A 13,320-nucleotide genomic window follows, 5' to 3' on the forward strand; every position below is an offset into this window, starting at 1 on the left:
AAAAAAAAAAAAGTCTATAAACAACTGTCTTGCTTTTGCCTGTTTTTTGTCCTTATATGAATATTGAATGTCTGATGAATAATGTGACTATTCTAAACTGCTCATTAACACATTTTTCTTTATTTTTTATTAAACAATGTAGAAAAGACAAAGAAATGGCCAGTCTAGATCAGATTCATAAATTAAATCTCAGTGCAGTAGGGCAAAATGATCTGAAACAAGTACCTAAAAATAAAGACGTTCCCCCAGTGGAAGAAGAGGCAAAACAAAATCAAGGCCGATGTCTGCTGGATCTTATCTGCCATCTTTCTTAGAGAGCGGAGGGCAGCAAGTATGGTTATTAATTCTAGTAGAGGAATCCACTTTTACTAACTGGTCACTGAGCTTATACATAGTAGGTCAACAGATCTGAATCCGCAGCAAAATTTTGAGACTTTGAAATAGAGAATTAAGCATTGAACAAAATCATGATTTAAACTGGTGGTTGATTACAAATTATAACATCTTAGAGTTTCAGATGTAGTTCATTGGAGACTCTGAACTCCATAGCACAGAAAAAAATTACAATATCTGATCTTGCATTTAATATGCACTGTCCTGGCCATTAACTTTTTAAGGTATTATTTTATAGAATCTTTGAGAGGGTAGATGTATAGAACTGTTCCATAGAATAAACCTGTTGTCTCGGCGTAGAGGCATGAATCATAGGATATGTTAGGAAAAGATACCCATTTATGTTCTATAGCCAGGCACTAGTGATCTGATCCTGAGGTCCCAAGCCACATGGTAAAGATTTGGCAGAGGAATGAATGATAGCCTACATCATCCATATTGCTGTTGTGTGGTTTGACCAGCACAGAACAAAACTGCATTTTAGAAACAGTTATTAATGTATGTGAGACTTTGCTGTAGCTCTTCTCCTTCAGTGCTGGTAAGCTGTCAGAGACCAGCTGCTTATTCTCAGCCTGCCCTCACCACCTAGATCAGAAACCATGTTCCCTTTGTGTGGCAGCAGGGCTCCCATCAGGTAACTCATTGCATGTTTGTACCCTGAGTCCAAACCCACTCACACTAATCAGTGTAAGAAGCTATGGCCAGCATTTTGTTAAAGGAGAAAAGACAAGCTGCACTCTAACCAAAACCGGTGCTGTGTTGTGCATAAGTGTGATCTCACAGAGCTCTGCTTTGCTTCTCTGTAGCAACGCTCTCACGGTAGAGTTATCACCTGTGGCTGTGCCTCTGCAGTGCTGTCTGCTGCTGACAAAAGGAGCCGCAGTTTCCCTCTATGTCTTTTCTTTTTTTTTTTTTTTTTTAAGTTTTATTTTATTTATTATATGTAGCTACACTGTAGCTGTCTTCAGATACCAGAAGAGGGAATCAGGTCTTGTTACAGATGATTGTAAGCCACCATGTGGTTGCCGGGTATTGAACTCAGGACCTCAGGAAGAGCAGTCAGTGCTCCTAACCGCTGAGCCATCTCTCCAGCCCCTTCCCTTTATTTCTTAACACCTAGGACTGACCTTCTAACATAAAGAAGGTGTTGAGTAAGTGCCAGAGAAATAAATGAATGCACTGAACTGTGTGTTTCTTCTTTACAAATCAGAACGTAACCCACTCTTTCCCTAAGTTTGATCATGAAGATCAGTTGAACTAATGGATATGAAAGGGCTGTATTTAAACATAGCACCTGGTAGGATTATTGTCTGCTATAAAGTTTGTTATTGTCAAGCAAGTGAGAGTCACAAACTCTTGACAGCTCAATGTTATGATTACACATTTAGGTCAGTACTATTAATAGCTCTGTGATGTTCCTTGTTAGGTACAAAGTTAAGCATGTGCCCATTTTTATTATGGAGGATTTCAGACACACAACCAAGGCACAGTAGCATGTGTCCTTTATCTCCAGTGTCAGCAGCTCAAAATTCATAGACAGGTCTTCATCATCTGCACCTCTCACATCTTCTTTTGCTACACAGCAGAGGTGTGTGTTCCTGCTGCTCTGCTTTGAAATATTATGTGTAGAAATATTCTTAACATTCTTTAAAGAAAGTAGTCTTGGGTTGGTGAAATGGCTCATAGGGAAAGGCACTTGCTGCCAAGCCTGACAGCCTTGGTTTTGATCTCTAGGACTCATCTGATGGAAGGAAAGAACTGGCTCCTACAAGTTGTCCTCAGATCTCTTCACATGCACTGTGGTGCCTGTGCACAATGGTACCCACGTCCATCCCTTCTCCCTACCACCCTTACACACACACACACACACACACACACACACACACACACACACACACACACACACAAATGTAATACAGCTTTCAAAGTTTATTGATAGTCTAGACTGAAAGACTATTGGTGGATAAGTTATTCTCTCACAGGAACTAGCAGGTACATGAGAATCTCTCGTGATGGTGACCAGCAACATTGCAAAAAGGCTTTGCAGAGTTGTAACTAATTCTGGATCTGAGTGATCGTCTAGAAGAATAGGACCTTATAGGGAAGTATAGAGCCTGCAGTATGGTGGTCACTGCCATGTCATCGTTCTTGAGCTTTTTGATATCTGGAATTCTTTACCACTTTAATGGCTTCTGCCTGTAGTTCTGAGACGTTAGATTTTCTCATTTTCTATGCAAACTACTCCTAAGCATTCCTGTTCTATCCTGTTGCTCCCTTGTATCATCTCTAGTTTCCTTTAACTGGTTATAAAACTCGAATTTAGAAGGATTCACATTTTATATTGTGACTCTGTTAAATCCTCTTCATCATGATTTTGATACAAGTTGGAGTTAGCATGCACCAGATGGGCTTGTTTAGTATTGATTGGTTGGTTGATTGATTGATTGATTGATTGTGGTACTGGGGATGCTTTGGGAATGCTTTGGTTGCTAAGCAACCCCTTTGTGTAGCTTTTCAGGTTCCATTTCCATTTCCTCCCTAATGCCTGCTCCCTGTCTCCTGTCTTCTCAGTTCAACTCTGCTAGTCACATAGCTGCACAGTCCTACTTTCCCTCAAAAGCTTTCCTCAGTCATTTCTGTTTTCTGGTCCATTTTCATTGTAGGCATTTCCCCTTTGAGATAAGTTATTCATTTGCTTTTTCCTAGATGGGGAAGTAATGTACTTTGAGGAGTGGTGTTTCAAGTCTCACTATGTAACTCAGGCTGTCCTGGAACTCACTGTGTAGGCTAGACTTGCCTCAAACTCAGAGAACTGTCTGCCTCAGCCTCCCAAGTGCTGGAACTAAAGGTGTGTACTACTGCACCTGCCAATATACAGTTTAACCAGATAGTATACAGAATAGTTCAAACTGGAATTTCCCAAATCCAGTTTATAAGTGTGGCGACTGCTGTGTGCTCTCACCGTCATTTCTCTGTATGAACAGGAATATGCACGCACAGACATGTCTACATACATACATGGTAGAAAAATGGATGGGTGCATAGACAGACTGCTATTTTATATATGGACACTACTTCACAGCCTTCCCTTACCACTTGACAATGTGTTGGAAATTTATGTCAAAGAATTTTAATTTTATCTTTTTATTGCCTCAGACTCCATGTTTTCTACGTATGTGCAGAGAAGATGGTTGAAACTCTCCCAGGAAGGGACTAATTGAACACTCCTTCTCCTTACTTTGTCTTTATTGCATATTCACTATTTGTACTGTGGAGAATCAAACTGCTTATTTCTCCTAACTCCTTAGGAGCTATAATCACATGAATCTCCATTATTCCATAGTTCTGACAGGAAGTTCAAAGAAGTAACAGAGTTCTTTCCTGCAGCTCACAGTCCTCCCTGCTCAGTCCCCAGCTCACAATCCTTCCTGCTCAGTCCCTAGCTTGCAGTCCTCCCTGCTCAGGCATAGAGCAAAGATGTCTTGCTATTAAAATCAAATCACATTCCCACCCTTATTTGGGGAAAGTAAGAATTTTTTCTAAAAGAAAGAGAGCAGGCAGAGGAGAGCACTGCTTTCACCCTAAGGCCATTCAGGCAGATGTTGACTTCCTGGGCCTGGGGATGATAAGACCTCACAAAAAGCTGGCAAAGGATTACCATAAAATTCAGGTCAGGCATGTAGGGCATTAGAAGCAAAGTATCATAAGGGCTAGAATTTTCTATTTATTGACCTGATAGTAGCTATATAAATAATTCTCTTTTAAGCTAAATAAATATCTCAGTATGCTTTTCTGTATATATTTATTATCTTTATTATTATAATTAACAATACATAATTCAGTGTAAAAGTTAGCAAAAATATGGATATAATGTGAGCTGTTTTATATGTTTTATATAAATGATAAGTTTATGTTTCTGTAAGCAGGATTGTAGTATATGAATACTGTACATGTATATAAGTATATACATTTTTGTTTATATTTACATAAAAATAAGTTTATGCTACATATGCATAGAAAAATACCTAGAACTAATGAACTAATGGAAGCTATTCTTGAAACTATAATGGAGAAAGAAAGACTTCTTTTGGTATTATGCTTTAAATAGTCATAAATGTTGACTACTTTTTAGAATCTAGTTTTTTTAAAAAAACCAGATCTTCTATCTCTACCCCTACATAGAAAGTATTCCCTCCCCCGCTATGTAACACGGTACTCTTATTTTTCTTTCTCTCTCTCTCTCTCTCTCTCTCTCTCTCTCTTTCTTTCTTTCTCCCTTTCTCTTAAATAACTATGTCTTCTTTCTTAGATTCTAGGCCTTCAAAGGACTGAGAAAATGACATGTTTATCTCTGTATTTCTTGTACCTGATAATTCCTAGTACATGATAGAAGAACTGTAAATACTAGTGAAACATGAATGAATGAACTTGAAGAGGAACGAAGACACCCACACATGAGCAGTCTCTTAGAACACTTTGAGATGTTACATTGCTTTGGCACAGTAGTGGTAATAAAACCAACACAGTAAATACTGTTTGTTTGGGATTTAACCAGCACTTTGTGGAACTGTAGGCAATGCAGAGTCCACCATGTGCTTAACCCTCTTTCTCCCAGAATACAGTGAACTGAAAGTATGCATTGGAAATGATTGAACTGAGAAGTAAATACCTAAGAAGTTACAGAGAGATGGTATGGTCTGGGCTCGGTGGTTGTTTTTGCTGATGCTTATATATGTGGTGCAGGCACTCTGCCATGCAGCCATATCATCAGCTGTGCACTGAAGTGATCTTATGAGGAATTGTGTCACTGTGAGCAGCGAAATTTGACCATACTTTAACTGAAGATGTTAACATGTGAAACACACACATGTCCATTCAGTCACATGTATATAGAATGTTCATCAGAAGAGTGCTTACTGTCTCCAAACTAGAACAAAAAAATGCTATTAATTGAAGAGTTCTTGATAGCATGGCAGAGCATCAGCACCTGCCAGGTTGAGGGAAGCATGCGGTTGGCTGGGCCGGTGCATAGCCCCATTTCCCAGAGCCTTGTGCCATGCATGCACCGTAATTCCTCCTGATTCGTTGCACTTGCTTTGCTTCTATGCATACCAAACCTTGCCTTGGCTATTTGCCTTCCCAGGATGATAGCTCCCACAGCTGATACAGATGTGCCCCATTCTCCTATTGTTCACTACCAATTAATAAAGCCACCTTCTTTATTCTTCTGATGCATTGGTGTCTTTGTGAGTTTTGTTAGAGTAATTCTGCATTCCTGGATCCAGTCAGTAATATGGAAAACAGAATCTGTGAGGCTCTTTGAGGCAAACATTTCCTTGTGGGAATCTCTTGGTGCAGCCTGTTAGCTATCCCGTCACCACCGTCATGAGCAATGATTCTCTTCCATCCGACACTTTATTAGAATAATTCTTCCCAAGCACAACAGGTTACGAACTTTTCAATTTTGCTGTGGTGACACCATCTATAGTCCCAGCACTCGGCATCAACCTTTGTTGGGCCCAGGCAAGAAGATGAGCCTGGGAACAAGGTTCTTTCAGAATGACAGCAACACTAAGTAGTGTGTACGTTTGAGTTATTACTAAGTCATTATCTTGGTGACAGTAGCTCTTCTGGGTGAGTATTATTCAGTTTTGTAAATTCCACACCTGTGTGCATGTGTCATCTATTGTAGGTGCCATCTTACTTATAAAGGCCTTCAGTGATTTATTCCAGTTCTGGTTTCACCATTTCCCTGGCTCTCATTTCATTGTCAACACTGACCCTGGTGTTATGGTCAAGTCACTTCCTAACCTCGTCTCTCTTGCAGTAGTGAAACCCAAAGAAGATGGAAGACACAGTGAATTCGACCTGAATAAGGATTCCAGTAGAGCAGGCAATGAACGAGGTTATAGATTTTTTTTTTCTTTCACTCTCATTTGTCTCTCTTTCCTCAGAACAGCACCAACAAAATTTAAAAGGGATTAAGTTCTATGTACCCTTATAGAAGAAAATAAAGAACAAGGTCTCTATAACTTGCTCAGCTTATCTTTGAGTACAGTGGAACTAAAGCCAGATTTTGACAGATTTTTAACAACAATTTTTTGCCAAAACGGCACCAGTATAGACAGGAGGGGGAAAGCCAAAGTCTTGTGGCTCTTAGAAATGGTTGCCGTGTGTAGGAACTCCTCCGTATTCCCTCTCCCCATAGTGCCCAACTGAAATGACTCATCATTAAAGTTCACCATAAATTGGTCAGAAACACACCTAGGGAAGGTCTCAGCTTGCACCTTTCAGATGTGCGTGAGGTGAGGGTTACCAGTGAAGTGAGAATTGAAGCATTGCAGGTAGGGCAGGTAAATGCAATCTTAGAATTGACTTTCTAAGAAGTAAATTTTCAAAACATACTTGTTTCTAACAGTCACAGTGGAATTGATACATTTGGAACCCTGCAACAAACTAGACCCTGCAGGGCTGTTAATGGCTCTGTGGAGCTGCTGGGCTTCTCTCCATCCCCATGATTAACTACAAAGCTGTTCTTGGGTAGTGATTGAATTGCTACCAGATAGTTATGGACCATTCTTGATTACTTAGATGATAATTAGCCACTCTAGGCCCTTTGACCAAATTCCTCATTTTGTGGCTTCCTGTTTCTCTTGGATAAAGAATGAAACTAAGGTCAGAGTCTAGTTTGGATCCTTTGTAGCAGAGTTTGCTTCACAGCAGGACATCTGGGCTGCTGAGGACACCAGGCAAGGTGGCATGCATACACTCCAGGGCAGTCTGTCAGCGCCACTCAGATCAGTCAGCGCATCACTTCATAGTACAGTCTTCAGCACCGTTTGTTTGGTTTTTGTTTTTTCGAGACAGGGTTTCTCTGTGTAGCCCTGGCTGTCCTGGAACTCACTCTGTAGACCAGGCTGGCCTCGAACTCAGAAATCCGCCTGCCTCTGCCTCCCAAGTGCTGGGATTAAAGGCGTGCACCACCACCACCCGGCACTTTTTTTTGTTGTTGGTTTGTTTGTTTGTTTTTTGATTCAGCACCGTTAAAGCAAGCTTGGCAATGAATTATGTTATGTGGTAGTAGGAGGAAAGTTCCTGTTGTTTGAAAAGGAAAATTATGGCCCTTTAAGTAAATGAGAAAATGAATACACTGTTTACTTGCATAAGACTCTTGAAACCACCTTCATTTTTTTTAGAACTTGAATTCCTTCTTTTTGTTAAGGTGCATATAAATCATCCAGGTACTATCCTACAAATAGGAAAGTACCTAAGCTATGCCATAAGGAGAAGACCAAGGAGTAGAAAGAGACAAAGGTCAGCCAAGAGGGCACATGCGTGTAATACATGCATGTCACCACATGCCACTCTGGTCTCTGCTCCTTCCATCCTGTGGCCCCAGGCAACTATTTCCCTTGTCCTGTGTCTCTTTCCTTCTGTTGAAGATTAGGGTCTGAAGAGGGATTCCCTAGACTTTGGACAGCTCACGTGTGGAACAGGACTGTTCTGAAGCTGGGCAGCATCAGTTGAAGAACAATTTCAGAATGGTAATGTCATCTTTAGACTGACATCCTATTTCCTGAATTCATCCTGGCATGCATGGACCTCGGTGGTGCCAGAGTAGGCAGAGGGTGTCTCAGCTCATCTGGGTTTCTGAATTCTTTTTGGCATCTGTTTTTCCTCAGTCTCCCACAGCTTTCTATCTCCTCTGATTCCTTCTCCCTTTTGGTAGAGGTTTTACGTGTAAAGTCATTAAGCAAACCCCTATGTGTTTGCTTGTATCGCTTATATATATTATAGTTTTAAGTGTTATATATATTATAGTTAATGTATAGTATACTTGGCTATCTCTACTTTTAACCAGATACCTCCCAACAGGAACATGTTAAATTTTAGGATTAGCAATTTTTTTGACAGTCTGAAAATGATTCTTTTTAAAAATGCATGTAAAATAAAATGTTGAGTAAAGCAAGCCCTGCATACCACTTGTGGATCCAAACTGTATTCAGATTCCTAGGCTACAATAAGTGTCTATATTCCCATGGTCAGCAATGTTTGAACTCAGTCACTCACCAGATGTTTACTGAATGGATACTCTGCCAGGAACTCTATAACACTGAGCTATAACTTGCGGGGGCAGGGGGAGCTACTAGCCTATCCATGAAATCTTTTAGTGTAGCTGAGGAAACAGGTAAGTGTGCAGTTATTATGTCGACTAGATTCAGTAATAGGGGAGCTGTAGAATACTTTGAGGGAAATGTCACACAAGTTTTCAGTGTGTCTTTTAAACATCAAGTTCTTGTATAGAAGCTGATATTGTAGTATATGCTTGTAATTCCAGCGTCTAGGGAGTGAAGGCAAGAGGAGCAGCAGACAATCTTGGCCCATAGTTTAAAATCAGCCAGGCTCCGTGAAACCTTGTCTGAAACCACGCACGCACGCACCTGAGGGAGTGACTTTTATGTCATGTGCAAAATTATTATCGGAGGCAGGCTTGGTGTCTGCAGAAATGAGAGGATTCAGAGAGTTTGTTGTTCTGTGGGTTGAGTTTGGGTCATCAGGTTCAGTAAGGAGCGTGTTCTGCCCACTGAACCATCTCACGGGCCCGACAGGAATTGATCTCAGCCTGGAAATGCAAATGCTGTGTGCACTGCTGCTCCCCGACCTTACAGTAGAAGCAGGCTTAAGGCACTGATGAATTGCTGTGCAATCCTGTAGGCAGAGTGTGGGGGGCGGGGAGGGGGCTCTAAAGCCAGAAGCTTCTGGAAGTCACACAGACACTAAAGAAGAGATTCCCCCACATTTTATATAATGCGTGCTCATGAAGTGGCTAAGAGCTTATATGTCCAACTCTTGGCAATATCAGGCCAGCCTCAGGAGGTCACTGCTGACTATATTTGGGACACAGTGCACACAGAGAGAAGAAATCTTTATACCACATTCAGTTGTTTTTGTTTTTCCAAGATTTGATGAAAACCCCACACTTTTTCTTAATCTTAACATTCTTGCATGTGGACATCAGGTGTGCAAGCATTTCTAGTTTAGGTAAAAAAGGTAGAAGCTGAATAGAACAAAGTGGCTTATTATCAATTGTGTGAGAGGATTTAAGAACAGTAAGAACAGAGCCTGTAGCTTCGCTGAATCTTCAGAAGGATTATGTGTGGCTACCTCTAAATGTATAAAGTGAACTCTATTTTAATAAAGTTATTAGTAAACAAAAAGAAAACAGTAATAAAATGTCCATTCTTAAACTTATTTCTAATTAAATGTTCCATTTTAAAGATGAAGAAATGATAAGCATGCAGGCCTGTGTGAGTGGAATAGGGCAAAGGGAATGGGAAGTGAATATCTGGAAAGAGAATAATGAAAGGCTGTTACTCACTCTTTACAGCCAGCTGAGACAGCTGTGCCTTACAGGGAAACAAAAAGATCACCTGACTTTGAGAGCCACACACAGTATCTCACTTACCGTGGACCAGCACTTTAAAAGATGTATTAGGGTTTAAGAGGAATGCCAATCGTGAAACCATTTTGTAGCCAATCAAATAATTAGAATAATGGACTCAATGTAAGAGTCATAGAACTGTGCATATCAGCTGTTAACAGTAGCAGCAAGCAGTGATGCTCCTGGCAGATTATTGCAAATGCAGAGCAGGTAACAGGGATCTCTGCTGTCCCAGCAATTTGGTCAACAGGATAAGGACAGAAAACTACAGGGGACTCCTCAGTGCTCTTGTACCACTGGCAGGAATCAATAGGAACTCAGCAGAGGAAGAGGTGACGTTCATCCCCAGAGACTTGTCCCCTTTAGCAAAAGAGAGGCAAGAAAATATTTCAATATGGGAATGGAGGAGTTTCCTAATTACTCTGAAAAAAAGGAGCAGGGAAGAGAAGCCATTTATAAGCATGAAAAACAGAATGTAGTTTAAAATTAAAACCAAGCCGGGCGTGGTGGCGCACGCCTTTAATCCCAGCACTCAGGAAGCAGAGGCAGGCGGATTTCTGAGTTCAAGGCCAGCCTGGTCTACAAAGTGAGTTCCGGGACAGCCAGGGCTACACAGAGAAACCCTGTCTCTAAAAAAACCAAAAAAATAAAAAAATAATAAAATTAAAACCAGCCATCCTCATCACCACCTGTGGCTATCCTGCTCTGTTAAAAAACCAGGATGCAAAGCTCCTTTCTAGCCACCCATAGCTAATCCCAAGGCACTTAAATATATATATGGACAGCACTAGAAATATGCCACAGGCAACAACAGATGGTGAAAGGTGGGGTATATTGTTAGAGGATTTAAAGCAAAAATGTAAGGCTAATTCTTTTTTAACTCATGAGAATTCGTGAATGCTTGCCAAGTGGCTATCATGAAACTTGCTTTTCATCAAAACATGTTTCAGAAGTAGCAGAATTGGCAAAACCACAGTGATGTTGCAACTTGGAGCTCATTCCTTTCAGAGCTAATGGACATCCACAAATGTAAAGATTCACCAAGCTTAATGTAATTAGCTATCTAGTGTGCTTTGTAGCCTACAGAAGCTCACCAAGACAGCACACTGGAATTATTCTATATCACAAAGAAAAATTTAGGGGCATTTAAAACATTGAAACTGTACATAACGAATTATCTGACCATAATGCAGAAAAATTCACTCTTGTGTCAAATATCAACCAAAGTTAGAGTCACTTGAAAAAAAATATCTATAATCATAACTCAAGTGGAAGATACATTGAAAATGTAATTAAAACTAATTCAAAAGAATGTACCTGATTTATCAAAATGCATAGGTATGACAAGGTTTACGAAAACCATTTCCTGAAAGGAAATAATTCCTTTACTAAGATAGAGAGAAAATTACGAGTTAAGCAATGGAGAGGCAAAACCGGAAGTAAAGGGACAGGGAACTGGAAAAGCAGTGATCCTAGCTGACTTAGGAGAACAGGCAGGCAGGGGACAGAGAAGACTCAGGGGTAAGCTCCAGAACAAGAAAGGAGGTAAGAGGAACCATGGTAAGAAGTAAAGGTTCCACAGTTGCAGGTGTGGCAGGAGTGTTAAAGCATACATTTGAAAGGCCAGCCTAGCTAGGGCTCAGTGTAAGCTGTTGCCTAGAGTATGTGAGGCCAAGGGTTGGACCCCCCCCCCCCAACATCAGAAAGAAAAACTTCATGTACTTTTATACATTTTTAAAAATAATCACGTCAAAATTCAAATCTTCAAAATAACCAAAAATAATCTTAAAACAACCAAAAATTCACTCAAAATGTCTGTGAATGCTGTACTGATGAGAGTAGAGTTCAAAGGGTCCGGAGAGAGGGCTCCGTGGTTAGGAGCGCTGGCTGTTCTTCCAGGGGATCCCAGCCCCCACATGAAGTTTACAACTGTCTGTGACTGCAGTTTCAGGGGAATCTGACACCCCCACACACGCATACACACAAGCAAAATACCATGCATATTTAAAAAAAATAGAATTTAAAGACTTCCTCTTCCCACCAAAATGCAGAGTTGAGACATGTTTATCTGTAAATTCTGCTGGACATTAAAGAAATAACTTCTTCCTGTGCTGTCTAGTCTATTTCAAAACATGGGAAGATAAGAACTTCCTGGCTTATTTTATGTTAAATAGAATGTCTTGACCAAATTATTTGTCCTCTTCCCTCTCTATTGAGGCAAATTTAATAAAACTTATATATATTTAAGATGTAAACTAGAAAGAGAGAGAGAGAGAGAGAGAGAGAGAGTGTGTGTGTGTATGTGTATGTGTGTGTGTATGTGTGTGCATGTGTGTAGTAATGACCCCACACAAGATCATTAACATGTATACCACTTTATTTGCCATGTTTGAGACAGACAGTCAGACAGACAGACAGACAGACAGACAGAGTTGGCAATACTGAGTAGTCATTAACCAGAGTCACATTGCTCTATTACATTCAAATTGTTTCTTTCCTTTTCTCAAAAGTTAAAAACTGGCTTTTAAAAGCCAGTGCTTTTAAAACTACATATATGAAACCTTCATTGGAACTTAGTCACAAGCAGTGATAGAAGGTAGGGAGTCCTAAGCATTGGCAGCACCTTGAGAGGATCCACCACTGAAAGTCCAGTCAGGGGTATATTGTTCATTACTCACGACAGAGCCCCTGCTGTAATAATCCCCATGTCACCCACCAGTGGAGAGTTTGAAAGGGGCCTCTCGGCGTGTGTTGTGTGAGTCTACATTAGGACTCTAGGTGTCTAGAGAACTAGCTCTTTGTGAACTCTTACTTCTTAAGGGAGAAGGATAATAAAGAAGCGGCAGCCGTGTAATGAGCCTGTCTGAGTTCTTTGTGTGTGATAGATTTCCAAGTCAGTGGGGAAATGATGGCTCACTCAATAAAAATACTTGGTCAGTGTTTTGATAAAAATTTGTTAAGCCCCAAAACATAAAACAGCATACACAATCAAATCTAGTTTTCACAAAATACTTTCTTATATGCCGTATAGGAAATCTACAAGAGTATATGCAACTATTAAAAATAGTTTTATTTGATTGTAGTACTACAGTGATTTGAAATTGTGCTTATATGTATATATGCAATATTTCTATAGTTAAAATACATGTCCATTAAAGCAGTAAGATCCTCCACAAGCAATAGGCATGTTCATAGCACCCATACCTATTGAGAAGTAAAATGGGGAGGAGAGGGGAAGGGAGGTTTGGGGGGGGGGTAAATCAACAAACAAAACTGAATTAGCAAAGTGAACGGACAACATGAAATACCCAAGAATGAACCAAAGAAATATGTTACATCTTTTCAGAAAGTAAATTTCAAAAATTTTAAGTATAGGAAGGAGTATACACTTAATGGGAAATTTTCTCATGGGTCATGCTGTGATTGTTCTTTTCTTTCTTTCTTTCTTTCTTTCTTTCTTTCTTTCTTTCTTTCTTTCTTTCTTT

General features: G+C 40.1%; 1 protein-coding gene across 5 annotated transcripts in view; it reads left to right on the forward strand.

The window, feature by feature from the left end:
* Nsmce2 (NSE2 (MMS21) homolog, SMC5-SMC6 complex SUMO ligase) overlaps window positions 1-13,320 on the forward strand; it is a 237,645-nt gene that overhangs the window by 124,236 nt on the left and 100,089 nt on the right. For 3 of the 5 annotated variants that reach the window (XM_029548023.1, XM_029548024.1, XM_029548025.1), the window contains exon 5: window positions 6,221-6,298. The exons of the other annotated variants lie outside the window; for them this stretch is intronic. In XM_029548023.1, the coding sequence (XP_029403883.1) occupies window positions 6,221-6,298 (78 nt within the window). The remainder of the gene's footprint in view (window positions 1-6,220; window positions 6,299-13,320) is intronic. 5 annotated transcript variants of the gene reach the window in all.

This window comes from Mus pahari, chromosome 17 (assembly GCF_900095145.1).
Source record: "Mus pahari chromosome 17, PAHARI_EIJ_v1.1, whole genome shotgun sequence".
NCBI classification, from domain to species: domain Eukaryota; kingdom Metazoa; phylum Chordata; class Mammalia; order Rodentia; family Muridae; genus Mus; species Mus pahari.